Source organism: Cetorhinus maximus, chromosome 12 (genome assembly GCF_964194155.1).
Source record: "Cetorhinus maximus chromosome 12, sCetMax3.hap1.1, whole genome shotgun sequence".
Lineage (NCBI taxonomy): Eukaryota > Metazoa > Chordata > Chondrichthyes > Lamniformes > Cetorhinidae > Cetorhinus > Cetorhinus maximus.
In genome coordinates this window covers 57,965,846-57,993,309 of record NC_135890.1, presented here as the reverse complement: position 1 = coordinate 57,993,309, position 27,464 = coordinate 57,965,846, and the positions used below count along the sequence as shown (strand labels likewise).

At 48.6% G+C, this 27,464-nt stretch overlaps 1 protein-coding gene across 1 annotated transcript in view; it reads right to left on the bottom strand.

Annotated features, from left to right (window-relative positions):
- plxnc1 (plexin C1) overlaps positions 1-27,464 on the bottom strand; it is a 139,555-nt gene that overhangs the window by 94,495 nt on the left and 17,596 nt on the right. Inside the window, exons 4-7 of the mRNA XM_078553689.1 lie at positions 13,479-13,579; positions 6,182-6,314; positions 1,593-1,761; positions 520-628 (exon numbers count right to left, since the gene is read on the bottom strand). Of these exons, the coding sequence (XP_078409815.1) occupies positions 520-628; positions 1,593-1,761; positions 6,182-6,314; positions 13,479-13,579 (512 nt within the window). The remainder of the gene's footprint in view (positions 1-519; positions 629-1,592; positions 1,762-6,181; positions 6,315-13,478; positions 13,580-27,464) is intronic.

Below are 27,464 nucleotides of genomic sequence, written 5' to 3'. Positions count from 1 at the left end.
GTAAGACATAAGATAAACTGTAATCACTTAAAGTGCGTTGGATAAAGACTGGGGGAGGAATAGTATAAGGATCTGGCACCTATACAGTACTGCTCACGCAGTAATGTAAAAGAGCACATGAACTGCATCCAGGGTCAGTCTCATGTTGGAGAGAGCTGTGTGTACTAGCAAGTATGGAGACAGCTCCAATCTTGTACCCTTTACTGTATATTTGTAAATAGTTCTAAGGTTGGAATTTTCCAGCACCCCCTTGGAGGGGCCAGTGAGCCAATGAAATCTCCAATCACATTGGCAGGACCGGAAGATCCTGTTGGTGTCAGGGGCTGGAAAATTCCAGCCTAAGAGTGAATAAAGATTTACAGTTAACCTACGTTTGACTACAAAGACTTCTTCAGAACTACTGAACTGTAACCAACACCCTGCAACAAAATCTTTCCCATTTTAATTTTCTAGACAGCCATTTCTCCTCCTAAACTAAACCAAAGGTTCTATTTTATGTAAATGAGATGCCAAACTTACGGAGCATTATTAAATCGAGCCGTTGCAATCTTGTAACAGTTATGGACTGTGAAACGGGTGGTGAAATTCAAGGATCTAAATTCAACAGATGCCTCTATGGTGACTGGGTCTACAAGAAACAGGCAAGGAACACGTGTTAAAGTCATCCCACATTGCAGAATTCTAAGGGCTGATTTTAACTCAGGATAAATAATTTGTGAGATGGGGGAAAACCCTTTGAGAGACGAACGTCTCAGGCCCAGGCCAATTTAACACCCAGACCTCATTCACGCTTCTCTGCTCAAAACCGGTGGGGATGACGCAAGAACTGGAAATCAATGGAGAGAAGGGAACAATCCCCCACAAGGTGAATGAGGGGGAGGGAGTGGAGGGGTCCAGATCAATCATGGGCCTAGAAGTTGAGAGGGAAATCCTGTGGGTGGGGGAATGAGGCCCCAAGGTGTCCTTGCTGGGTCAGGAGGGGAATTCCTGCTCCCATGGACGACAGAAACCTGGTCCTCTCTGGCCTCCATGCTGACTGCCACCATGTTGTGCTGGAGGATTCAAGGTTGCTTGGGCCTCCCAATCCCAGGAATTAAAATGGTGGCGAGGTGCCAATGACATCACTGAGCTTCGACCATCTCATTTTAATTAGTTGCCTGCCTGTCTGGGACGGGCAGCCCCTGTGCTGTTGGGATCCTAGTGAAATCCTATTAGAAGGGGCAGGAAAATGTTCTGGATGTGATGCAAACTGCCCACTCCACTACCATTTTAATGGGTTAAGCACCCCAGTTGTGCTGGATGAGATGGATTAAAATCAGGACTTCACTTACACTGGAGAACGGGATTATCTGAGGATTTGAAGATTTCATTGGCTGGAAATCGAATTATTAAACAATGATATCAACAGATCAAATACAAAGCTTTGATACTGGAAAATAGTGAGGCCCTTTCTGTATCTAGAGTTGCTGCATATTAAATCTGAATGGTCTCTGGTTTGTGAGGATTATCAGTACTTTCACCAATTGAAGGATTTCCCTGAACCCAAGCAATCCAGCTGAAGTTGAATGTCTCGCCGTGTGACGATCTGGTACCTGGTTGATTTTCGAGCTGTGTGTAGGTATTGTTGGACACTCTACAGGAACACTGGGTTGTGTATTTCGCAGTGCAAATGACTTCGTTGTTTCTGGCGTTCCTCAGCGTACAAGTTGAATTTTCATTCATGAAATTGCTGAATTTCCCCCTTAATTCTACTGTAAAGAGCTAGAAGGAGATGTTTGACATGAAAATACAGCCTCAGAATAAATCCACAGGATTAGGACATTGCAACAACATCAAATTGCATTTCTATAACATCTTTACATAGAATTAAATAGAAATTACAGCACAGAAACAGCCCATTTGGCCCAACTATTCTATGATGGTGTTTACATTCCATGCTAAGCTCCTGCAACCCTTCTTCATCTATCTCCATCAACATACCCTTCTATTATCCATTTTCCTTCAGGTGTTTATCTAGCTTCCTCTTAAATGCATCTGTGTTACTTGCCTCAACTACTCCATGGCTAGAGAATTGTATTTGTCCCCCACCCCTGGACTCTGGTTGGCAGGTGTAGGGCGGGTAGAAAATTGTATGCTCTGTCTGTCACCTACACATCACCCGCCGGAATTTCACCCATGATGGGGAGGGTGTCAGGCGGCTGCCCATGGCCAATTGGCGGCTACTGAAGGGTTTCCTCCCACTGCTGCTGGGATTTTATCCACAGCAGATGCAAGGGCCAAGTGTCCAGGCTGCCATGTAAAACCCCATGGCCTTGTTGTTGGCTAAGGGCAGTGTCTGCTGTTCAGATACCGTTTGTCCAGCGAAGGCCCCCCAAAGCCCCCAACAAAGTCCTATCCCACCTCCATCTTTCCCCTTTGCTTTGATGCCCCTGGCCCCCACCCCAATTGCCAGGGCCTGCCTTGAAGTCCAGGCCCATGGCATTTCTTCACGTGGGCTGCATGTAGTCCCAACAGTGGCCACCTGTCCTAGTGGCATTGCTGGGACTGGAGAGCTGCCGGCCATTTGATTGTTTGGTAGCTCTCAGAGATGGGGCATCTCCCAGATGGAGGCACAAGTCTCGTCCTGTCACAATTAATGACCCAACTTGCTATGGGCCTTCCCAGCCAATCAGAGGCGGGCTTATTCCTGACCTTTCACCCCGGGGGAAGTGTCCGGGGAGGGCGGGGGGAGGAGTATCTGAGGAAGGTGGGGGGGGGGGGGGGGAAGAGACTGTCTTAGAGGGTGGGGTCCTGGGGGGTGGACTCAGGACACTGGCGACAGGAGGGAATAGACACAGTTAGAGGGGGATGTGGGATGCGGTAAGGTGGTAGGTTCAAGGTGAGCGTTTGGTAGGTGAAAGTCTCATGGTGTGGGGAGTCACAGGGGACTAGACAGGTGGCTCAGATAATGGGAGGGGGCAGGGTCATGGTGGACATGGGGCCAGTAACGGGTGTCGATTCTGAGGCGAGGGAAGGCATGTGGAGGTGGATGCTTCTAGGGTGCAGGGTAATGGGGGGAGATTCAAGGGTGACAGAGGAAAGAGGAATGGTGATACTGGGTGGGTCAAGAGTGATGGGGAGGAAGTAGGTGGGTGACAAGGGGAGGGTAGAAGGTAGTGGACAGAGGCTGGAAAGTGACATGCACCATTTTTCAAATCTAACCTTGACCACACAGTTAACCGGTAACTGAAATCCATCGATGTGGGAGTAAGGTCTTTTTGGGTGGGTGGAGTTCAAAGTCAGCACAAGTAGCCAACTAAAGGGACACCCTAATAATTGAGGCAACTAGATGTTAACCATGCTCAGTTGTGTTCCCCTCTCTATGGTGAAGTCCACACGGCAGCAGGTTTATTCCCAAATAATGGGTCTCATAACATCACGATCCCAGCAAGGTTTGGAGCTGCCATTCATTCTGTGCTATTTCCCATCTGCTGCTGTCAGAGGCAGGGATGAAGGGAGGGAGGGAGGTGGATGCCTCCAAGGGACACGGCTGGTGAACGGCAACAAACTCCTGACTCCAAATATCCATCCTCCCGGGTGAGTGGTCATGGTTGACCAGGGCTCACGTGGTAAGCCTTTCTTTGCTGCCAAGGCAATAGTCTCTCTATAGAGTCTTGAGGGTGGTGGAAGCAAGCAGAATAGTGTCAGAGACAGGGTTCTTGCACACGGCTCTCATCACCCTGGTCAAAGAGCAATGTCTCCATGTATGAATGGGAGGAATACCCAATCTGGTCCTCCAGGATGTTCTTCATCTGGAAGGGGTGGGGTAGGGATGCCATGTCTAGATAGAAGCCAGGTGAAGGATTTAGCACTGGCCTGCAGGCTTTGAGATGGTGGGAAATCTATAAAGATCATGTTCACTGAATTTAGCACTTCAATTTATTCACAGATCCACTGAGGTGTCGATGATGCAGCCTGCAGGAAAACCTGCCTTGGTAATGGCTTTCATCCAGATGAGGAGAAAGTGCCCATCGCAGGTTGGCAGAGGGAGGAGCTGGGGCCTGAGCAGCAAGAGGCACTGGGGCCTCTATAAGGTCAAGATGAGGGTGAACAGGGTCCACTGCAACGGCAAGCATTGGCCCGGCCATGGGTGTATCACAGGCGGTGTTCTTACCTAGAAATGAGCAAAAGGCAATGCCGGAGGTGCCTTTATATGACCCAGAATGTGTTTGCTCACATCTGCCAGCTTCTCTAGTCTGAATTATGGCCACAGGGACTCTGGAGGAGTAATGCGGAACTCCTGGCTACCACTGAGTGAATGTCTGTCTGGGTGCCATTGAAATATGGTGCCAGGATCTTTGACCCCATTAGGTAATGGCAGGACAGGCCACCTCCTGCCCACCCTGCCATAAGATTCACCAGGCTCCTCGCGGATGCATAATTAATGAACCGAACAGCAGAAGATCGCGCGTGTTCAGTTCTCCCGCTGCCCAGTGGGAATCTCGTTGACTTTCCCGCCCACCATGGGACTTGGACTCCAGAATGGAAGGTTCCGCCCATAGTCTTCTCTAATTCACCCTGCCAAACCCCTCATAATTTTACACACCTCTATGAGGCCACCTCTCAGTCATTACTTTTCCAGAGAAAAAAGAAATTAGAAAAGCAAAGAAAGGGTATAAAAAATATTTGCAACTGAAATCAAGGAAAACCCCAAAATGTTTTACAAATACATAAAGAGCAAAAGGATAACTAAGCAAAAAATAGGTACAATTAGAGATTAAAAAGGGAACCTGTGTGTGGAGGCAGAGGACATCAGCATGAATACTTTGCTTGTGTCTTCATAAAAGAAACAAACAATGCAGACGTTGCAGTTAAGGAGGAGGAGAGTGAAATACTGCTTAAGATAAACATGGTGAGGGAGGAAATATTCAGGGGTTTAGCATCTCGGAAAGTGGATAAATCATCAGGTCCGCATGAAATGTAACCCAGGCTGCTAGGAGAAGCAAAGAAGGAAATAGTGGAGACTCTGACCATCATTTTTCATCTTCTCTGGCTACAGGCAGATTGAGAACTGCGAAGGTTGTACTGATGTTTAAAAAGGGAGAAAGGGATAGACCAAGTGATTATGGGTTGTTAAGTTAGCTTAACCTCGGTGATGAGCAAATTATTGGCAACAAACTCTGTGGACAGTATAAATCATCATTTAATCACGGATCAGCATAGATCTGTTAAAGAAAGGTCATGTCTGACTAACTTGTTTGAACTTTTTGAGGCAGTATCAAAGTGAGTTGAGAAGGGTAGTGCATTTGATGTAGTCTGCATGGATTTTAGTAAGACTTTTGACAAGATCCCACATGTCAGACTGGCCAGAAAAGTAAAAACTCATGGGATCCAAGGGAAAATGGCAAGTTGGATTTAGTTAGGTCACAGTTAAGAGTCCTGTGTACAGTTTTGGTCACATTGTAGGAAGGATGTGATCACACTAGAGAGGGTACAGGGGAGAGTTACAAGGAGGTTGCCGGGAATGGAGAATTTTAGCTATGAGGATAGCCTGGGTAGGTTTGCTCCTTTGGAACAGAGGATGCTGAGGGGAGATTTAATTGAGGCGTAGGGAATTATGAGGGGCCTGGATAGAATGGGTAGATAGGGCCTATTTCCATGAGCAGAGAGGTCAACAGTATGGAGGCATAAATTTAAAGTAATTGCCAGGGAGATTAGAGGGGAGTTGAGGACAGTGGTTTTCACCCAGAGGGTAGTGAGAATCTGAAATCTGCCTGAAAAGGGTGTTCCGGACAGAAATCCTCACCACATTTAGAAAATACCTGAATATGCACTTGAAGTGCCATAACTACAGGCTAAGACTATAGACTACAGAACAAGGGTTGCAAAATGGGATTAGGCTGGATAGCTCTTTCTTTTTGGTCAGTACAGTCATGATGGGCCGCATGGCCTCCTTCTTGCTGTGAATTTTTTATGCTATTATGTGAAAGCCTGTTCAATCTTTCCTGATGGGTAAAATCTGTCAGTTTTGGTATCACCCTTGGAAATCCTCTTTGCACCTTCTTCAGTGCCTCAATATCCTTTACATAACGTGGAGACCAGAACTGGATGCAGTGTAACCTATGAAAGTTTGATACAAGTTTAAAATAGTCTAATTTCCCAAGGTGTAATTTCCAAATTTAAAGACAGTTTGGTCCATTACCTTTGTGTTCTTGAAGGAATGATCTATCGCCGAAGGTTTTAAGGTCATGTTTGGGCAGCTGTTGCTTCCTTCTTTGGTGGTAATGCAGTAAGATGGATTGCTTGAGTTTTCATATTCATGAACAAAGGAACACCTTTAAAAGATGGGTTTTACACAAAGTACTGAGTGGGAGTTATATTATGATATCATTCATAGCTTAAAGACTAATGTCCAAAATATTGACTATTGGGTAAATTTTTAAAAATTTTTTTATTCATTCATGGGATGTGGGTGTCGCTGGCTGGGCCAGCATTTATTGCCCATCCCTAGCTGCCCTTGAGAAGGCGGTGGGGAGCTGCCTTCTTGAACCGCTGCAGTCCATGTGGTGTAGGTACACCCACAGTGCTGTTAGGAAGGGAGTTCCAGGATTTTGACCCAGCGACAGTGAAGGAACAGCGATATATTTCCAAGTCAGGATGGTGTGTAGATCGGGAGGGGAACTTCCAGGTGGTGATGTTCCCATCTATCTGCTGCCCCTCGTCTTTCTAGATGGTAGTGATTGTGGATTTGGAAGGTGCTGTCGAAGGAGCCTTGGCGAATTTCTGCAGTGCATCTTGTAGACGCTAAATGCTGCTGTTACTGTGCGTCGGTGATGGGGGGAATGAATGTTTGTGGATGTGGTGCCAATCAAGCTGCTGTTTTGTCCTGGATGGTGTCAAGCTTCTTGAGTGTTGTGGGAGCTGCACTCATCCAGGCAAGTGGGGACTCTCCTGACTTGTGCTTTGTAGATGGTGGACTGGCTTTGGGGAATCAGGAGGTGAGTTACTTGTCACAGGATTCTTAGTCTCTGACCTGCTCTTGTAGCCACAGTATTTATATGGCTAGTCCAGTTCAATTTCTGGTCAATGGTAACCCCCAGGATGTTGATAATGGGGGATTCAATGATGGTAATGCCATTGAATGTCAAGGGGGCGATGCTTAGATTCTCTCTTGTTGGAGATGGTCATTGCCTGGCACTAGTGTGGCACAAATGTTTCTTGCCACTTGTTAGCCCAAGTCTCAATGTTGTCCAGGTCTAGCTGCATTTGGACATGGACAGCTTCAGTATCTGAGGAGTTGCGAATGGTGCTGAACATTGTGCAATCATCAGCGAACATCCCCATTTCTGACTTTATGATGGAAGGAAGGTTATTGATGAAGCAGCTAAAGAAGGTTGGGCCGAGGACATTACCCTGAGGAACTCCTGCAGTGATGTCCTGGAGCTGAGATGACTGACCTCCAACAACCACAGCCATCTTCATTTGTGCTAGGTATGACTCCGACCAGCATAGAGTTTTCCCCCCGATTCCCATTGAGTCCAGTTTTGTCAGGGCTCCTTGATGCCACACTCAGTCAAATGCTGCCTTGGTGTCAAGGGCAGTCACTCTCACCTCACCTCGGGTGTTCAGCTCTTTTGTCCATGTTTGAACCAAGGCTGTAATGAGGTCAGGAGCTGAGTGGCCCTGGTGAACCCAAACTGAGTGCCAATGAGCAGGTTATTGCTAAGAAAGTGCCACCTGATAGCACTGTTGATGGCCTCTTCCATTACTTAACTGATGACCGAGACTGCTTTGGCAGTAATTGGCCAGGTTGGATTTGTCCTGCTCTTTGTGCACAGGACATACCTGGGCAATTTTCCACATAGCTGGGTAGATGCCAGTGTTGTAGCTGTACTGGAACAGCTTGGCTAGGGGCGCAGCAAGTTCTGGAGCACAAGTCTTCAGTACTATTGCCGGAATATCGACAGGGCCCATAGCCTTTGCACTATCCAGTGCCTTCAGCCATTTCTTGATATCACGTGAAGTGAATCAAATTGGCTGAAGACTGGCATCTGTGATGCTGGGGACCTCCAGAAAAGGTCGAGATGGATCATCCACATTGCCAAAAGATTGTAGCAAATGCTTCAGCCTTATCTTTTGCACTGATGTGCTAGGCTGCCCCATCATTGAGGATGGGGATATTTGTGGAGCCTCCTCCTCCAGTGAGTTGTTTAATTGTCCACCACCATTCACGACTGAATGCGGACTGCAGAGCTTAGATCCGTTGGTTGTAGGATCGCATAGCTCTGTCTATCACTTGCTGCTTGTGTTGTATGGCACGCAAGTAGTCCTGTGTTATAGCTTCACCAGGCTGATACCTCATTTTTAGGTATGCCTGGTGCTGCTCCTGGCATGCCCTCCTGTACTCTTCATTGAACCAGGGTTGATCCCCTGGCTCGATGGTAATGGTAGAGTGGGAATTATGCCGGGCCATGAGGTTGCAGATTGTGTTCGAGTACAATTCTGCTGCTACTGATGGCCCACAGCGCCTCATGGATGCCCAGTCTTGAGTTGCTAGATCTGTTCGAAATCTATCCCATTTAGCACGGTGGTAGTGCCACACAACGCGATGGAGGGTATCCTCAATGTGAAGGCGGGACGTCTCCACAACGACTGTGTGGTGGTCAATCCTGCCGATACTGTCATGGACAGATGCATCTGCGGCAGGCAGGTTGGTGAGGGTGAGGTCAAGTATGTTTTTCCCTCTTGTTGGTTCTCTCACCCCCTGCTACAGACCCAGTCTAGCAGCTTTGTCATTTAGGACTTGGCCAGCTCGGTCAGTAGTGGTGCTACCGAGCCACTCTTGATGGACATTGAGGTCCCCCCACCCAAAATACATTCTGTGCCCTTGCCACCCTCAGTGAACACCCTCAGTGTTCAACATGGAGGAGCACTGATTCATCAGCTGAGGGAGGGTGGTACGTGGTAATCAGCAGGAGGTTTCCTTGTCCATGTTTGACCTGATGCCTTGAGACTTCATGGGGTCCGGAGTCGATGTTGAGGACCCCCAGGGCAACTCCCTCCTGACTGTATACCACTGTGCCACCACCTCTACTGGGCCTATCCTGCTGGTGGGACAGGACATACCCAGGGATGGTGATGGTGATGTCTGGAACTTTATCTGTAAGATATGATTCCGTGAGGATTGACTATGTCAGGCAGTTGCTTGACTAGTCTGTGAGACAGCTCTCCCAATTTTGGTAATTTTGGTCTGTCCAGTTTCATTCCTTTTTTGTGACTTTGTAGCAGTTTGATACAACTGAGTGGCTTGCTAGGCCATTTCAGAGGGCATTTAAGAGTCAACCACATTGCTGTGGGTCTGGAGTCACATGTAGGCCAGACCATGGTTTCATGGTCATTATTAGACTTTTTAATTCCAGATTTTTATTGAATTCAAATTCCATCATCTGCCGTGGTGGGATTCAAACCCAGGTCCCCAGAACATTACCCTGGGTCTCTGGATTACTACTCTAGTGACAATACCACCCCGCCATCGCCTCCACTATAATGTGCAATATGTAGACAAGCTAATTTTAGTTTCTTGCCAAGAAGTTGTTTATATTTTAACATGTAGCAAATTGTAGATGGATTTACTCCTCCCAGTGTAAAATCAAGGTTATCTGAGTTAGACATCTGTCTGTCACCCAAGACAGAGGAACATAGGAACAGAAGGACCCACTTAACCCCTCAAGCCTGTTCAGTATGGCTGATCTGCAACCTAACTCCATATACCCACCTTATCCCATACCACTTCATACCCTTGGTTAGCAAAAATCTACCAATCTCAGCTTTAAAATGAATAATTGATCCAGCATCATGGAAGAATAGGTGGAAGCGAGATCCAAACATTTACCACCCTTTGTGTGTCAGTATTTCCTAATTTCACAGCTGAAAGGTCAGGTTCTAATTTTTCAACTCTGCCTCCTTGTCCTCAAGTCCCCCAGGCTGTGGAAATACTTTCTCTCAATCTACCCATTCTGTTCCCCTTAATAACTTGTAAACTTTGATCAAATCACCCCTTATCATTGTAAATTCTATGGAATCTCTCCTGATAATTCTGGTTAATCTACAATGAAATTCCTCCACACCCCAATGCATCCTTCCTATGGTTGTGCTGCCCAGAACTGCTCCTTGTACCCCAGGTATGATCTAACTAGGGTTTTGTATAGTCGAAGTATGACTTCAACCCCTTTGTATTCTAGTCCTCTAGTTATAAAGGCCAGCATTCCATTATTTTATTTTGATTATTTTCTCTAAATGTTCTTGACATTTTAATGTTCTGCATACCCAAACCCCACAATTATTTGGACTCCAATGTTTCTAAATTTTCACCATTCAGAAAGTACTTCATTCTATCATTTTAGTTCCAAATTGGATGACCTCACGTTTGCCCACATTGAAATCCATTTGACACGATTCTGCCCAATCATTTAATTTATCAATATCTCTTTGTAATGTTATACTTTCATCTACACTGCTCATACTGCTTCTCATCTTTGTGTCATCAGCAAATTTGGATATGTAGCTTTCTATCCCACCATCTAAGCCGATAGTAAATATGGTGAATAGTTGATGCGCAACACAAGTGCTTGTGGGATACCACGTCTTGCTGATTAGAGTACCTGCTCCTATCCCAACTCTCTGTCCCCTTCGGTTCGGCCAATTCCTTATCAAAGTCAATAACTTGCCTTCAATCCATTAAATTCAACTTTGGTTAATGAAGGACTGTATTAAATGATTTTTGGAAGTCCAAATAAATAACATCTACAGAGATTCCCCAATCTGCTACTTCAGTCACCTGTTCAAAATGTTCAAGCAGGTCTGTCAGGCATGATCTTCCCTATACAAATCCATGCTGTCGCTCTCTGATCAGCTGAGAATTTGGGGTTTGCTTTATGCTGTGAAACTGGCCCTTGCAGCTGGTTCATTGGGCAGTGAGGGCCCAATGGTCCGGAGAATGTTCTCACAAAGTAGACAATGCAAGCCCACAAGGAAGGAGAAAATGTTCAGAACAATGGCCTAGAAATTAGTTTGGCCCAGCCTTGGTGATGTGCGACCAGCACACACCCAAATCAAGAGACTCAAGTCTGATGGAAATTGGTCCTCGGGCCTTATCATTGATCTCGGCTCGAGCTGCTGTTGCTGGTTGCAACTCCACAAGCTGCTTGTCTAATGTTATGTTCTGGGAAGGGATTTGGAGTGGACTGTGACAAGGGATGAATCAATCCTGTGCAATTGGACAAGCTCTTCTGCTCCTCCTGACTCCACAGGAAGAGTTAAAATAAAATTCAACTTGAAGCAAAAGCTCAACTGGGCCACTAATATCCTACACGGAAGGAAACCTGCCGTCCTTACCCCCTCTGGTCTATATGTGTCTCCAATCCCCCCATCTAATGGCCTAGAAAGTCACCAATTTGTATAAATCTTTTCCATTCGGGATGGCCAATAAACACAACCTGGTTCACATCCCAAGAATGTAAAGATTTTTTTAAAAAGGTAAAATAGGAGTGAAAGAGAAAATTAATAATAAAATGTTAAATTTAGATAAAAATATGTGTAGAAGTAAAATAAAAATTACTTTTCATATTTCGGGAGTTCTTTACTGTAATAAGAAAACATGGCCTGGAATTAACGGCCCCTCCCACCTGGTGGGATATTATGGTCCCGCCGAACTGAATGGAGATTTAAATGGCTCACTGCATCTGCCAGAGTGGGTGGGGCGGGGGGGCAGACACACTATTGGGGGTGGGGCAGGGGGGGGAGACACACTGTTGGGGGTGGGGAGAGGGGGGAGACACACTGTTGGGGGTGGGGGGAGGGGGGAGACACACTGTTGGGGGTGGGGCGAGGGGGGAGACACACTGTTGGGGGTGGGGCGAGGGGGGAGACACACTGTTGGGGGTGGAGGGTGGGGGAGACACACTGTTGGGGGTGGGACGGGGGGGAGACACACTGTTGGGGGTGGGGGAGACACACTGTTGGGAGTGGGGGGTGGAGGAGACACACTGTTGGGTGGGGCGGGGTGGGGGAGATACACTGTTGGGTGGGGTGGTGGGGGAGACACACTGTTGGGTGGGGCGGGGGTTGGGGGAGACACTGTTGGGGTGGGGGGGAGACACGCTGTTGGGGGTGGGGTTGGGGGGAGGCACACTGTTGGGGGTGGGGGGTGGAGGAGACACACTGTTGGGGGTGTGGGGTGGGGGAGACACACTGTTGGAGGTGGGGTGGGGGGGAGACACACTGTTGGGGGTGGGGGCTTGGGGAGACACACTGTTGGAGGTGGGGCGCGGGGGAGACACACTGTTGAGGAGGGGGGGGAGACACACTGTTGAGTGGGGGGTGGGGGAGACACAGTGTTGGGTGGGGCGGGGGGTGGGGGAGACATACTGTTGGGGGTGGGGGGGTGCGAGAGGCACACTGTTGGGTGGGGTGGGGGGAGACACACTGTTGGGGAGGGGGGAGAGACACACTGTTGTGGAGGGGGGTGGGGGAGACACACTGTTGGGGAGGTGGGGAGACACACTGTTGGGGAGCGGGGGGAGACACACTGTTGGGGAGAGGGGAGGAGACACATTGTTGGGGAAGGGGGGGGAGACACACTGTTGGGGAGGGGGGGAGGAGACACACTGTTGGGGAGGGGGAGGAGACACACTGTTGGGTGGGGGGAGGAGACACACTGTTGGGTGGGGGGGTGGGGGAGACACACTGTTGGGGGAGGGGGGGTGGGCAGACACACTGTTGGGGAGGGGGTGTTGGGGAGACACAATGTTGGGGAGGGGGGCGTTGGGGAGAAAGACTGTTGGGGAGGGGGAGGTTGGGGAGACACACTGTTGGGGAGGGGGTGTTGGGGAGACCCACTGTTGGGGGAGGGGTGGGGGAGACACACTGTTGGGGAGGGGGGGTGGGCAGACACACTGTTGGGGAGGGGGTGTTGGGGAGATACGCTGTTGGGGAGGGGGGCATTGGGGAGACACACTGTTGGGGAGGTGGGGGTTGGGGAAACACACTGTTGGGGAGGGGGTGTTGGGGAGATACACTGTTGGGGGAGGGGTGGGGGAGACACACTGTTGGGGGGGTGGGGTGGGCAGACACACTGTTTGGGAGGGGGTGCTGTAAAATCCTGGCCCAAGTTTCAGCAAAAGCTTTTTGAACAAATTATAAACCTATTTTTGAGCAAAACAAGATGCATGAATAATAAGTTAGAAGCAGTTTGTATGAACTGGAAATTCCAGTGAACACAAATCATTTGTTGTCTTGAGGAATAAGAGAAAGATTTAGGCAGGTGGCAGAAACAGTACAATCCAAAAATCAGCCTCGAGAGGATGGGCTTTCTGGGCCAAATAGATTACCTCTGTTCAAAAAAGGTTTTGTTCTTATTGTTACAAAATGGAGCAACACCAATGATGTATGAATGCAGCAGGACATCGTAAATCAGGCAGTTCTACGTTACAGAAACAAACCTTTTCTCCAGAATGTACCAACCACAGTACGGATCTTGTGCAGACAAGCAATCAGTGCATGAACTGTATTGGGCACAGGCAGCCACTTTGATCCTATTCACCTACAGATACAAGAACAAGCCAACTTTAGGATACTCTTCACTCATACAAGGATTGTACTCATTTGCATGTGTCCCCTAATTCAGCCTCGCTGCATCCGAAGGAATGTCACAGCATGGACAGAAAATTGTTTGATGGGCAGGAAACCCAGGATTAGAGGGTGCTTCTTCGAGTGGAGAAGGGATGGAAGTGGGACATCCCAGGATCAGTGCTGGATTTTAGTGTTCAGCTCGATCATTTGGAGTTAGGCATAACGAGCACAATCTCAAAATCTGCTGCTGATACAACCAGAGGGCCTTTGGCAAACAGTGAGGTGAGCACAAAAAGACTTCAGGGAGACAGCCAGGCTCATGCAGTGGGCAAACTGATGACAAATGCAACTTCATTTGGGATGTAGATATAAGGATTGTAAAGATACAATTAATAGAAAGACACAATTTAATTCATTCTCTGGATGTGGGCATCACTAGCAAGGGCAGCATTTGTTGCCCATACCTAAATGCCTCAAGAAGGTGATGGTGAGCTGCCTTCTTGAATCCTGCAGTACATGTGGCCTAGATTTGCCCGCAGCGCTGTTGGGTTGGGGTGGGGGGAACATAGTATTTTGTCCCAGCAACAATGATATATTTCCAAGCTTTAGCCCCCTTTCTGTACTGTGTGTGCTCAATGGTAAGAGCTCTCATTTGTAAATTCTGAAGCAACTTCTGTCAGCTATATTCACATTAAATCAAACCTGTCAGATGTAGTGGCCACACGCTGCACTTATCAAACACATCTACAACAGAAATGTTTGCAGAAGGACTTTGTAGCTAAATTGCCAACTGCACTTCACGCCTATAATTAGAAAGCAGCAGAGAACAGCTCACAATCTACTTGTCTCATTTCAGCAAATGTACAAGTTGAAATGTTGCTTTGCTAAAGATGGTGATGTGAGCTGCTTCTATCAGCACTTGTGTGGTTTGTAGTCTTGTCTCCTAATCTCTGAATATTGGACAAGAGAATAGAAGGGAGCGAGATGGAGAGAGATCCAGGGAGCAGGACAGAGCATGAGTTTTACTGACATAGTCTGGTCACTTCTGAGAAGCACTACCCACAGCAGATGGAATGACTTTATCATTGAGAGCATCAAAAGATTTCAAGACAGGGTTTCAGAGGAACAAACAGGAGAAAAGACATTTACAAAAGTCACAAGTCTGTTTATTTGAAAACAGGATGCAGATTCAGTGAAGATATTAAAGAGGAGAAATAGCAACTATGGTCTAGAGAGGAAATTAGAAAATATAAACACAAGGCAGCATGGTAGGTGGTGGGCGCGGACAATGTGACGCGATCAGTTTCACGATGGCGGGAAGGCAGGTCACGATCGTCCGCTCAGCCCACCGATAGCGGAGCCCATTTCCCATCAACGCTCAGTGGGGAGCTCATTGTAATACATCAGCATCTCATTAAGAGGCCATCCCGCCAGGCTCTGGATCCCCACCGGATCCTCCGTCCATGTCAGCGGGAAAGCAGGTCGACGTGTTTCACAACAGCTCACAGGCGACGTGCACTTGGCGGCCTTCACTTTGGGGGAACTGGAGGTGAGTGAACAGCATCGTCCTGCAGAGGTCACCAGGGTCGCCTGTTGCTTTGCAGACTTCACGGACGCCGGGGGGCCAGAGTGAAGTGCCGCCCAAACTCGGAGGCAACTGTTGCCGCAGGGGGTGTCCAGGGGCAACTGCTGCCCTGGCTTTGGATCTCGCCCACAAGAAATCGAGGTGGAGGCAGGGTAAGCGAGGGAAGTGGCCACACGGTAGGGCCACACCTGCATAAACTGACCATCCCTCTGAAACTGAGACAGATCAGGCGCAGCCACGGTGATATGATTGGGGTCAGGCTCTAGCCTGCCTGCCCAGGCAAGCATTGTGGAGGCACCAAAGGGTCACCAAGCGCTCCAGACCTTAACCCGCACCCCCCCCAACCACCCACCCCCACTGGTACAGACTGCGAGTCCTCCACCACTTTACTGAAACGCGGGGCAGTTGGGCGGCACACGTTGTACAATCTCCTGGCCAACACTGGCCATGTAGCAGTCACTGCTGGAGGTGCTCACAGCCCCTTGCAATCTCAGCATCCCGGTTTGGACCAGTGTCCCCCATGTCACAGGCTGACAGGGCAGCCATGCAGCGCACTCATCTCTGGCCATCCGAGGGGTGACCAGCAGTCTCCGGGAAGCATTGAGGGTGGTCACACAGGGGCAGGAAAGGTGCTAAGAGCAGCCATGATAACTGAGTCTCTCTCTCTTTCATGCTGCAGGAGGACCACGTCAGGATCATGGCTCCTGGTGACCCAGCTGTTTGCCTGATGACCTACAGAGAGCATTGAAGACAGAGGAGAGAGTGACTGAGGCTCCTGGCTGTGCAAAGGCAGGAGCAGTAACCTCATGAAGAAGGGGCAGCTGGGGCTCCACACACACTGCCCAGGAGTGACAGTGAGCCGTGGCTGGTCGGCGCCTAGTGACACCCAGGGTCTATAGATGCCACCTGCCATTCCTGCAGATGATTGAGAACCAGTGTCGCCGATAACTGCGCATGTCTAGGGAACTGGTCACTCTCATCTGCCACTTACTGCAGGACCTGGTGCCAAGGGGACATGGAGGGCATCCACTGCCAGTGGCTGTGAAAGTGACTCCGGCGCTCAATTTCTATGCCAGTGGCTCCTTTCAGGGCTCCACAGGTGACCTCTGTGGGATTTCACAATCTGCCACCCACAAATGCATCCATGAGGTCACGGATGCCATCTTCTCCATGGCAACAACTTTGTGCATTTCGCCCGGGACCGGGACAGCCAGGATGCAAGAGCCATTGGATTCGCCCGGATTTCAGGATTCTCACAGGTGCGGGCTGCGATTAACTGCACTCATCTGATGCTCAGGTCTCTATCACTACACACGGTGAACTATATTAACCACAAGGGGTTCTACTCACTGGTGTGCAACATCAAAAATGCAGCCTATGGGTGTGTGCATGGTTTCCAGGGAGTGTGCACGATGCCTACATCCTGAGTCGCTCGCAGATCCCTGGAATCTTCCAGGGTCCATAGGGGCTGCAGGGATGGCTCCTCAGGGACAAGGGCTACCCGCAGAGGCTGTGGCCGATGACACCCGTGCGACGGCTTCAGACTGCAGCAGAGTGATACTATAATGAGACTCATGCTGCAGCTCGCAACTGGGTGGAGCAGACCATCGGGATGCTGAAGATGAGGTTCTAGTGCCTGGACCGGTCTGGTGGAGCCCTGCAATACGGTCCACAGAGAGTGTCACACATCGTCATCGTCTGCTGCGCCCTTTACAACCTGGCACTGCAACAGGTAGAGTAGCCGGCTGAGGAGGAGATGGAGGAGCTGCACGTCCCCTCCGATGAGGAGGATATCGATGGGGATGAGGGTGAGGAGGTCCTCGAGGTGATGATGATGAGGATGAGGTCCTCACACTGGCTAGACGAGGCAGGTACGCTTAGGATGCCCTTACAGCTGCCAGATTTGTGGAGGATGATGACAACATGCAGTGAGGTGACCCCATAGATCCTCACTTTGCATCTGTGAATGTTTGACTCCAGTCTGGCTTATGGCAGAGTGAATACCCTCTGTGAGAATGCTCCTGTCATGGAGATGCAGTGGAGGCCCCAGTAGTTGCTCGATTGCAGGAGGATGATGACAATAGGTAGTGAGGATACTCCATAGGTCTTCACATAGCCTCTGAGAATGTCTGACTCCTGTCTGGCCGAGGGCAGCTCGCTTGCACTCCGTGATCAGGATCATATCGTAGAGACGCAACCATGAAACTTAAGAAGCATCTGATCCTTTGTCTGTCTTCAGCACCGGAGCCCTTCAGGAATACAGTGTCACTGGTCACAAATGCTGAAGAGATGGGGGCCAGCCCCACCTTAAAGGTGCTGAGAGCACACACAGAGAGAATGATGGAACCCTGTGACGCCTGCCCACTACATTCTGGCAGCAATGACCAGCACCATCGAGGTACAGGCATCAGTAATGTATCCAGGGAATGTGAGGCTGGACCATCACTTTGGTCTGAAGGCTGCACAGAGCACAGGGAGGAGGCCCTGGACTGAGACACCTGTCTTTATCTTGTACAGAAAGGTTTCACATCTGAGTGACATGAACACTGCTCATCAGAACAAGGAGCCATAGGCAGGGAGACATTCTTGGGAGTTTATTGACAATAGTGAACAATATGTACAGGTGATTAACACCTGTGCCCAGCCTGTGCAGCTAATTCTCCTTAACTGTCCTAACCCTGCCGCTACGTCTTGGTGCTCCCTGGACATCCACAGCAGTGGTGGTGGCAGCCTGCTGACTGTGACACCCAGTCTGTGATGACCTGTCTGTGATGACCTGTCTGTGATGACCTGACTGCGACACCCTGTCTGTGACACCCTGTCTGTGGTGACTTTGGCAGGCGTCCTCTGGAGGGTCCCAGCCTGCTTTCAGGGTCCTGCTGTGTGGCAGTGGCACCCTCCCTGGCCTGTGGAGCTGGAGATGCTGAGGTCACAGGAAGAGGGGATTCGGATGGGCTGGACACTCCTGGAGTCACCTGAGTGGATGGGCCCAGAGTGTGCACCTGCTGATCCTCCTCCCAGGGGCCCCTGGCTGACTCCTTGAGGAGCAGGTGTAGCTGTAGTGAGATCGAGCTGCCCGGCACCTGCCTCACGTACACACTGTTGGAGGCCAACTATGGCATCAGCGATGGAGTTGAGCCCTGGCAGCAGTGCAGGACTGATGTCCTGGACCAAGGTTTCCGTGGCAGTTGCCATCCTGCCAGTGTTGACCTCGGTGCATTGCAATGCTGGTGCTATCACCTCGGCCTGAAGGCAGACAGACTCCTCCATCGTGCCTTGCAATCTGAGGAGTGCAGCGGACATCCCTTCCTGATGTACCCGAGCTTGTCTTTGCAGCTCCAGCAACTGTGACATGACAGAGTCTAGAGGCTCATCATCTGACTTGGACTCAACAGGTTCCTGGCCTCCAGCAGTCCTCCAAGGGCCAGGGACCTGGGAAGTCCCTGCCTCCGTCTGCTGTGGATCAGACAGTGTGATGTGCTCACCAGATTGTGATCCCGAGGCTACTCTAAAGTTGGGTCCCACTGAGGTGTGTGTCTCTGCGCTGGTGGAGGGTGTAGGTGAGCGCTGTGATGGGACTTCAGGGAGGGTGTCTCCAGATTCCTCTCCAGAGGTTTCTTCAGGGCTTGATTGGAGGCCCTGGGTCATGGACTCTGTTGGCTGTTTGGCAGATGTGACTGTGAAAGCAAGGAGAGATAATTAGTGCATGGCAGTGGCCTGTGAAAGAGGACACATCACTCACAGCATGGTAGTCTGATGGATGTTGCACTGCTGGATCCTCACTTAGTAGAGCAGCGCCGACCTCACCATCAGCACAGGAACAGTCCAGATCCTTGCCGGCCAGATGAATGGCTCTGATTTCAAAGCCCGTGAGGACTTGATTTCGGGCATTCCTCCACCAGTCTGTGACCTCTCCCTCTTGTTGTGTGTCAGCATGAATAGAGTTGGAGACAGTGTAAGCAGGATACCTGCCAGGCCAGATGATAAGTATGCCTGGCCTGTGTGAGTGTTGAATGGTCCCATGGACGGGATGAGGACAATGGTGGCGAGTGTGAGAGAGTGAATGGTGATGTCCTTTGGACCGACAGTGAGTGAGGGCCCTGTGGATGTGTGATGGGTTTGTGAGTGTGTGAGTTGACAGTGATGAGAAGAGTGACTTACCCTGGCGGAATGGAGGGGATTATTCATCCTCTTGTGGCACTGGGCTGCTGTCCTCTTCTGAAGGTTGTTGGCGCTGACCAGCACTGCCACAGCCTCCCAAACTGGATTGGTCACGTTGCAGCCCATCCTGCGGCCAGAGCGGGAGTAGAGCACATCCCGGTGGGCGTCCGTGGCATCCAGCAGTCGCTCGCGGGACCCGTCATTGAAGTGGGGGGGCTGCAGTCTTCTTTCCTTTTCTGGCCATGTCTTCTGGGCAGTGGTGAGCTGGAAGCAATGAGCGCTGTGCTTGTGGCTGGACTTTAAACATGGTGCCCAGTGTGATGTGGCGGCGGGGTGATGACGGGCAGGTGAATGAGAGTCTGTCTGCCATGGAAACAGAGTGTTTCCTGGCAGTGTATAAATAACAAGGTGGGCTTGGGACAATACAGCTTGAAAAGCTGCTATTGCGACTGGTGGGTAAAACATTGTTTTACCTACCCGCTACCGCACTTAGTGTAAACTTGGGAAAATATCGACCGAGGTCTGTAATAATGTGGAAAGAGGAAGTGATTAAATGAGAAAAAAGATGTTGGTGCAAGGAAAAAGAGAGTTGCATTGGAACATGTGAAGAAACAGAAGATGGGTGTAGAGGAGATGTAAATGGCGACAGCAAAATCACGACCAACACCTGCTGTCCAAAAAACATGGCAACAATGGTTACAATCCAAACTTATTGAACTCAATATTGAGTCTGGAAGGTGACAAAGCACTCGGCTGAAATACAAGGTGCTGGTTCTCGAGCTTCCATCGAGCTCCATTGGAACAGTGTAGACAGAGAGGTCAGATTGGGAGTGGAATGGAGAATTAAAATGACAGGCAGCTAGAAACACAGGGTCATACTTGCACTGAATGGAGATGTTCCGCAAAGTGCTCACACAGTGTGCATTTAGTCTTCCCAATGTAAGGGAAATTGCATTGTGAGTAGCAAACACAGTATATGAATTTGAAAGATGTATATGTAAATTACTGTTTCACCCAGCAGTTTTTAAAAATTCTTTCATGGGATGTGGGCGTTGCTGGCAAGGCCAGCATTTATTACCCATCCCTAATTGCCCTTGAACTGAGTGGCTTGCTCAGAGGGCAGTTAAGAGTCAACCATGTTACTATGGATCTGGAGTCACGGGGAGGCCAGACAGGTAAGGACGGCAGATTTCCTTCCCTAAAGGGGCATTAGTGAACTAGATGGGTTTTTACAACAATTGATGATAGTTTCATGGTCACCATCAGTAAGACCAGGGTCAGGATTCTCCGCTCCTTCCAGTGACACGCATTGTCACAAGCAGGACAGGGAAATTTAGAAAGCAGCTAAAAATCAATTGACTTTTGGCCACTCTAAATTTTCCTGCCTGGTCCACCACTGGCAGGACCAGAAAATCCCACTCTAGCTTTTAATTCCGGGTGTAATTAATTTTAAATTCCAGCAGCTGTCATGGGGGAATTTGAACCCATTTCCCCTGCACATTAGCCTGGGTCTCTGGCTAACTGGTTCAGTGGCATTCATTACACAACCATCAAGTGTTTGGTCCACTCTGTCATAATCCTCAACACCTGCTCTATTTCCATTAGCACCTCCCTGTGTCAGACCAGGGATAAAACACCTGTACATTCACCTCCTCCCTTTCCAATGTTCAGGGCCTTAATTATTCCTTGTTGCTATTTTTGCCTTTTTTTGTCTCTGAATTGCTAGAAGCTTTTGCTTCTCATATGGTTTTTGTTTCCCGTCGAAGAAATAAGAGGCCTCCTGCCAAAATGAATGACCTCACACGTAAATCTATTAAATTTAATTTGCTGAATACCTCTCACGCCACAAATTGTTTCTGTTCTCCTGTATTTTGGTGCAGTGCTCCACATCATTAGCTGCACAGCCCCTGGTTCTCTGTCATGAGTGGAACTCACAAGTTGCATGTCTGCATGCTTGTGAATACTTAAGAATGCAAACTGAGGCTTTGGCCGAAATTTTATGGCCCCGTCATACCGTGGACGGGGCTGTAAAATGCAGGAAGCCTTTCTCAACTCCATTGGCTTTGGCAGCTCCGTAAAATCCTGCGGCGGTAAAATTCCACCCTTTGTGTGTGCATAAAGCACATCCGGTGACTTACAGTTATTCATTGCTAGTTATTTGCAGGAAGGTTGTGCCTGAAAATATTTTATGCTTCTACAGCCTTTGAAGATAAGATGTTAGCAATAGTTGTGTCTGTTGCCTCAATTGCACAATTGACTATTTTAAGTTTGTTAATCATCGAAATCAAACTATAACCTCAGCATTAGGCACACTTCCCTATAAAATGCCGGCTGGTGTTTTCCACTTCTGTACTTGCTGGTCTGAAATTTTCTCTTCTTAAAAAAGAAGTGAATCTCATAGGCCATGACCTTCCCCCCGTCGGGGGGGTGGGGGGGGAGTTGAAGAGCGTGTGAGCAGAGACACACCCCTGATCGATGGCGCATCGCCATTTTACATGGACGGGCCAATTAAGGCCTGCCCAGCATGACGTCCCCACGGAAGCGCTATGCGCTCCCTGTGCGGGCGGGGGGGGAATCTCTAAACCCAAGAGTGCGCTCTTTCGCACATGTGCATGAAAGAGCGCATTCATCACCCTGAGGCAAAGTGCTGCACTGTCACATGAGTTGGGACATGTCCATAACTTCTAAAAACACTTTAATTAAATTTTTAAAAACCTACACAAAACCTCATCCCACCCATGGATGAGGTTTCATGCTTTTTCTAATTCCCGCCAGGGCTCCTGGCCTGCCTGCCAACCTTAAGGTTGGACGGGCAAGTCCGTTAATTGCTGGGCCTCAATTGGCCATTGACAGGTCGGCGGGCGCACAGCTGATTTTGCTGAGCCTCTGCCTACCTGAAAATTTTAATGAGGCGCGATGATGTCGGGAGTTCCGCCCGACGCATCATTTTACATGGGGGGGCCTGCCCTCCCGCTCGCCCCCCCAATCGCCAATGGGAAAATCCTGTCCAAAGGCCAGAGAGCACATAAGCAATAAGCATCTTGCCATTTAATGACTCCTAAACAGAGTATTACAGTGCTGAGAAACATGTTTTAATATGTAAACATTACTGCAGCAAAGTTAGAACCTTGTCCTACCAAAGACAAGTTCTCTCACATGATCAAAGCAAGACAACTCCAATCTAGCCATTTGCCGCCACATCAGTCTACTCTCCATCATCAAACTGATGGACAGTGTTGTGGACAGTGCTATCAAGCAACACTTACACAGAAATAACCTGCTCACTGATACTCAGTTTGGGTTCCACCAGGGCCATGTGGCTCCAGAACTCATTATAGCCTTAGCCTAAACATGGACAAAAGAGCTGAACTCAACAGATGAGGTAATTGCCCTTGACAGCAAGGCAGCATATGACCAAGTGCGGCATCAAGTACCTCTGGTATAACTGAAGTCAATAAGAATCAGGGGAAAACTCTCCACTGATTGGAATCCTACCAAGTACAAAGGAAGACGGTTGTGGTTTCTGGAGGTCAATCATCTCAGTCATAGGACATTGCTGCAAGAATTTCTCAGGTAGAGTTCCTCAGGCTAGTGTCCTAGGTCCAACCATCTTCAACTGTTTCATCAATGACCTTCCTGCCACTATAAAATTAGAAGTGGGGTTGTTCACCCACAGTTGCACAATGTTCAGTATCATTCCCAACTCCTCAGATACTGAAGCAGTCATGTCCATATGAAGAAAGACCTGGACAACATTCAGGCATGAGCTGATAAGTGGCAAGTAACATTCATATCACACAAGAACCAGGCAATCACCATCTCCAACAAGGGAGAATCTAACCATCTCCCCTTGATATTCAATGGCAATACCATCGCTCAGTCCCCCACTAAGAACTGTCTGTGAGTTGCCATTGAGCAGAAACTGAACTGGACCAGCCATATAAATACTGTGGCTACAAGAGCAGGTCAGAGGCTGGGAATTCTGTGGCAAGTAACTAACCTCCTGTCTCCCAAAAGGAAGACTGTCTACCATCAACAAAACACAAGTCAGTGCGAAGGAATATTCTTCAGTTGTCTGGATGAGTGCAGCTCCAACAACACTCAAGAAGCTCGACACCAGGACAAAGCAACCAGCTTGATCAGCATCCACCCACCACCGATACACAGAGGCAACAACATGACCCACGTTCAAAATGCACAGCAGCAACTCACCAAGACTCCTTTGGCAGCGCATTCCAAATGCATGGCCTTAACTATGTAGAAGGACAAGGGCAGCAGACACATGGGAACACCACCACCTGGAAGTTCCCCTCCAAGCCACGCACCATCCTGACTTGGAACTATATCGCTGTTCCTTCACTGTCACTGGGTCAAAATCCTGGAACTCCCTCCCTGGTGTACCAGCACCAGATAGACTACAGTGGTTCAAGAAGATGACTCACCACCACCTTCTCTAAGGCAATTAGGGATGGACAAAAGTGCCATCCACACCCACATTCCATGAAAGAATTAAAGATGAAGTAGAAAGCTCCGTTACCAAGCTCGAGTCAAGGCAAGCTTTCAACTATCAGGTACCTTGGATAACGAAGGATATTGTGAGATTAGTCAAAAAGAAAAGGGAAGCATTCATAAGGGCTAGAAGGCTGGAAACAGATGAAGCCCGTGGAGAATATAAAGAAAGTAGGAAGAAACTTAAGCAAGGAGTCAGGAGGGCTAAAAGGGGTCATGAAAAGTTATTGGCAGCCAGGATTAAGGAAAATCCCAAGGTCTTTCATACATATGTAAAAAGCAAGAGGGTAGCCAGGGAAAGGGTAGGCCCACTCAGCGACAGAGATGGGAATCTGTGTGTGGAGCCAGAAGAAATGGGAGAGATACTAAATGAGTACTTCTCATCAGTGTTCACCAAAGAGAAGGACTTAGCAGTCGATTTGTCTAGGGAAGAGTGCGTAGATAGCCTGGATCATGTTGAGATCAAAAAAGAGGAGGTGTTAGGTGTCTTGAAGAATATTAAGGTGGATAAGTCCCCAGGGCCAGATGGGATCTACCCCAGAGTACTGAGGGAGGCAAGGGAGGAGATTGCTGGGGCCTTGACAGAAATCTTTGTATCCTCACTGGCTACGGGTGAGGTCCCAGAGGACTAGAGAATGGCCAATGTTGTTCCATTGTTTAAGAAGGGTAGCAGGGATAATCCAGGAAATTACAGGCCAGTGAGCCTTACGTCAGTGGTAGGGAAATTATTGGAGAAGATTCTTCGTGACAGGAATTACTACCATTTGGAAGCAAATGGGTGTATTAGTGAGAGGCAGCATGGTTTTGTGAAGGGGAGGTCGTGTCTCACTAACTTGATCCAGTTTTTCGAGGAAGTGACAAAGATGATCGACGATAGAAGGGCAGTGAATGTTATATACATGGATTTCAGTAAGGCCTTTGACAAGGTCCCTCATGGCAGACTGGTACAGAAGGTAAAGTCGCACGGGATCAGAGGTGAGCTGGCAAGATGGATACAGAATTGGCTTGGTCATAGAAGACAGAGGGGAGCAATGGAAGGGTGCTTTTCTGAATGGAGAGCTGTGACTAGTGGTGTTCCGCAGGGATCAGTGCTGGGACCTTTGCTGTTTGTAGTATATGTAAATGATTTGGAGGAAAATGTAACTGGGCTAATTAGTAAGTTTGCAGATGACACTAAGTTTGGAGGAGTTGCAGATAGTGAAGAGGATTGTCAAAGGATACAACGGGATATAGATCGGTTGGAGACTTGGGCGGAGAAATGGCAGATGGAGTTTAATCCTGACAAATGCGAGGTAATGCATTTTAGAAGGTCTAATACAGGTAGGAATTATATAGTAAATGGCAGAACCCTTCAGTGCATCAACAGGCAGAGGGATCTGGGTGTACAGGTCCACAGGTCACTGAAAGTGGCAACGCAAGTGGATAGGGTAGTCAGGAAGACATATGGCATGCTTGCCTTCATCGGCAGGGGTATTGAGTATGAAAGCTGGGAAGTCATGCTGCAGCTATATAGAACCTTGGTTAGGCCACACTTGGAATATTGCGTGCAATTCTGGTCACCACATTACCAGAAGGATATGGAGGTGTTGGAGAGGGTGCAGAGGAGGTTTACCAGGATGCTGCCTGGTCTGGAGGTTATTAGCTATGAGGAGAGGTTGGAGAAACTCGGATTGTTCTCACTAGAGCGACGGAGATTGAGGGGCGACTTGATAGAAGTTTACAAAATTATGAGTGGCATGGACAGAGTAGATAGTCAGAAGCTTTTTCCCAGGGTTGAAGAGTCAATTACTAGGGGACATAGATTTAAGGTGAGAGGAGAAAACTTTAGAGGAGATGTGCGGGGAAAGTTTTTTACGCATAGGGTAGTGAGTGTCTGGAATTCTCTGCCAGAGGAGGTGGTGGAAGCAGGTACGATAGTGGTGTTTAAGAGGCAGCTTGACAAATACATGAATAGGATGGGAATAGAGGGATACGGGCCGCGGAAGTGCAAAATGTTTTATTTTGACAGGCAATATGATCGACTCAGGCTTGGAGGGCCGAAGGGCCTGTTCCTGTGCTGTACTTTTCTTTGTTCTATCCTAAGGCAGCCTGCAAATGGACAACCCATTTGGTAAATCTGGAACAGTTTTTTTTAAGCTTCTTTAAATGAAATTTTCATGGGCCTAAAGGCTCAAAGAAATTGGATCCAAACAAGAAATCAAAGATGTTAGGGCTGGGTAAATGGGTGGCAAAGGCTTTTAACCAAACTCACAATTCATTTCTAGACACAAAACAGTCAGTAATCTCTGAGAAGAGTCAGTGAATAAAGAAATTGTTTAATGTCTACTTTAATCTACAGTTCCATTTTTAAAAATTCATTTGTGGGATATGGATATCGCTGGCTAGGCCAGCATTTGTTGCCCATCCCTAATTGCCCTTGAGAAGGTGGTGGTGAGCTGCCTTCTTAAACCGTTGCGGTCCATGTGGTGTAAGTACACCCACAGTGCTGTTAGGGAGGGAGTTCCAGGATTTTGACCCAGCGACAGAGAAGGAACGGTGATATATTTCCAAGTCAAGATGGTGAGTGGCTTGGGGGTAACTTACAGCTGGTGGTGTTCCCATGTGTCTGCTAATCTTGTCCTTCTGGATGGTAATGGCCATGGGTTTGGAAGGTGCTGTCTAAGGAGCCTTGGTGAGTTCCTGCCGTGCATCTTGCACTGCTGCCACTGTGCGTCGGTGATGGAGAGAGTGAATGTTTGTGGATGGGATGCCAATCAAATGGGTTGCTTTGTCCTGGATGGTGTCAGCATCTTGAGTATTGTTGGAGCTGCACTCATCCAGGCAAGTGGGGAGTATTCCATCACACTCCTGACTTGTGCCTTGCAGCTGATGGACAGGCTTCGGGGAGTCAGGAGGTGAGTTACTCAGAGAATTCCTAGCCTCTGGCCTGCTCTTGTAGCCACAGTATTTATATGGCGAGTCCAGTTCAGCTTCTTGTCAATGGTAACCCCCAGGATGTTGATAGTGGGTGATCCAACGATGGTATTGCCATTGAATGTCAAGAGGCGATGGTTAGATTCTCTCTTGTTGGAGATGGTCATTGCCTGGCACTTGTGTGGTGTAAATGTTACTTGGATATTGTCCAGGTCTTGAAGCATTTGGGCATGGGCTGCTACAGTATCTGAGGAGTCGCGAATTGGTGCTGAACATTGTACAATCATCAGTGAACATCCCAACTTCTGACCTTACGATGGAAGGAAGGTCATTCATGAAGCAATTGAAGATGGTTGGGCCTAGGATACTGCCCTGAGAAACTCCTGCAGTGATGTCCTGGAGCTGAGATGACTGACCTCCAACAACCATAACCATCTTCCTTTGTGCTAGGTATGACTCCAGCTAGCCGAGAGTTTTCCCCCTGGTTCCCATTGCGAGGGCACCTTGATACCACACTCGGTCAAATGCTACCTTGGTGTCAAGGACCGTCACTCTTGCCTCACCTCTGGAGTTCAGCTCTTTTGTTCATGTTTGAACTAAGACTGTACTGAGGTCAATAGCTGAGTGGCCCTGGCAGAACCCAAACTGAGCATCAGTGAGCAGGTTATTGCTAAGCAAGTGCTGCTTG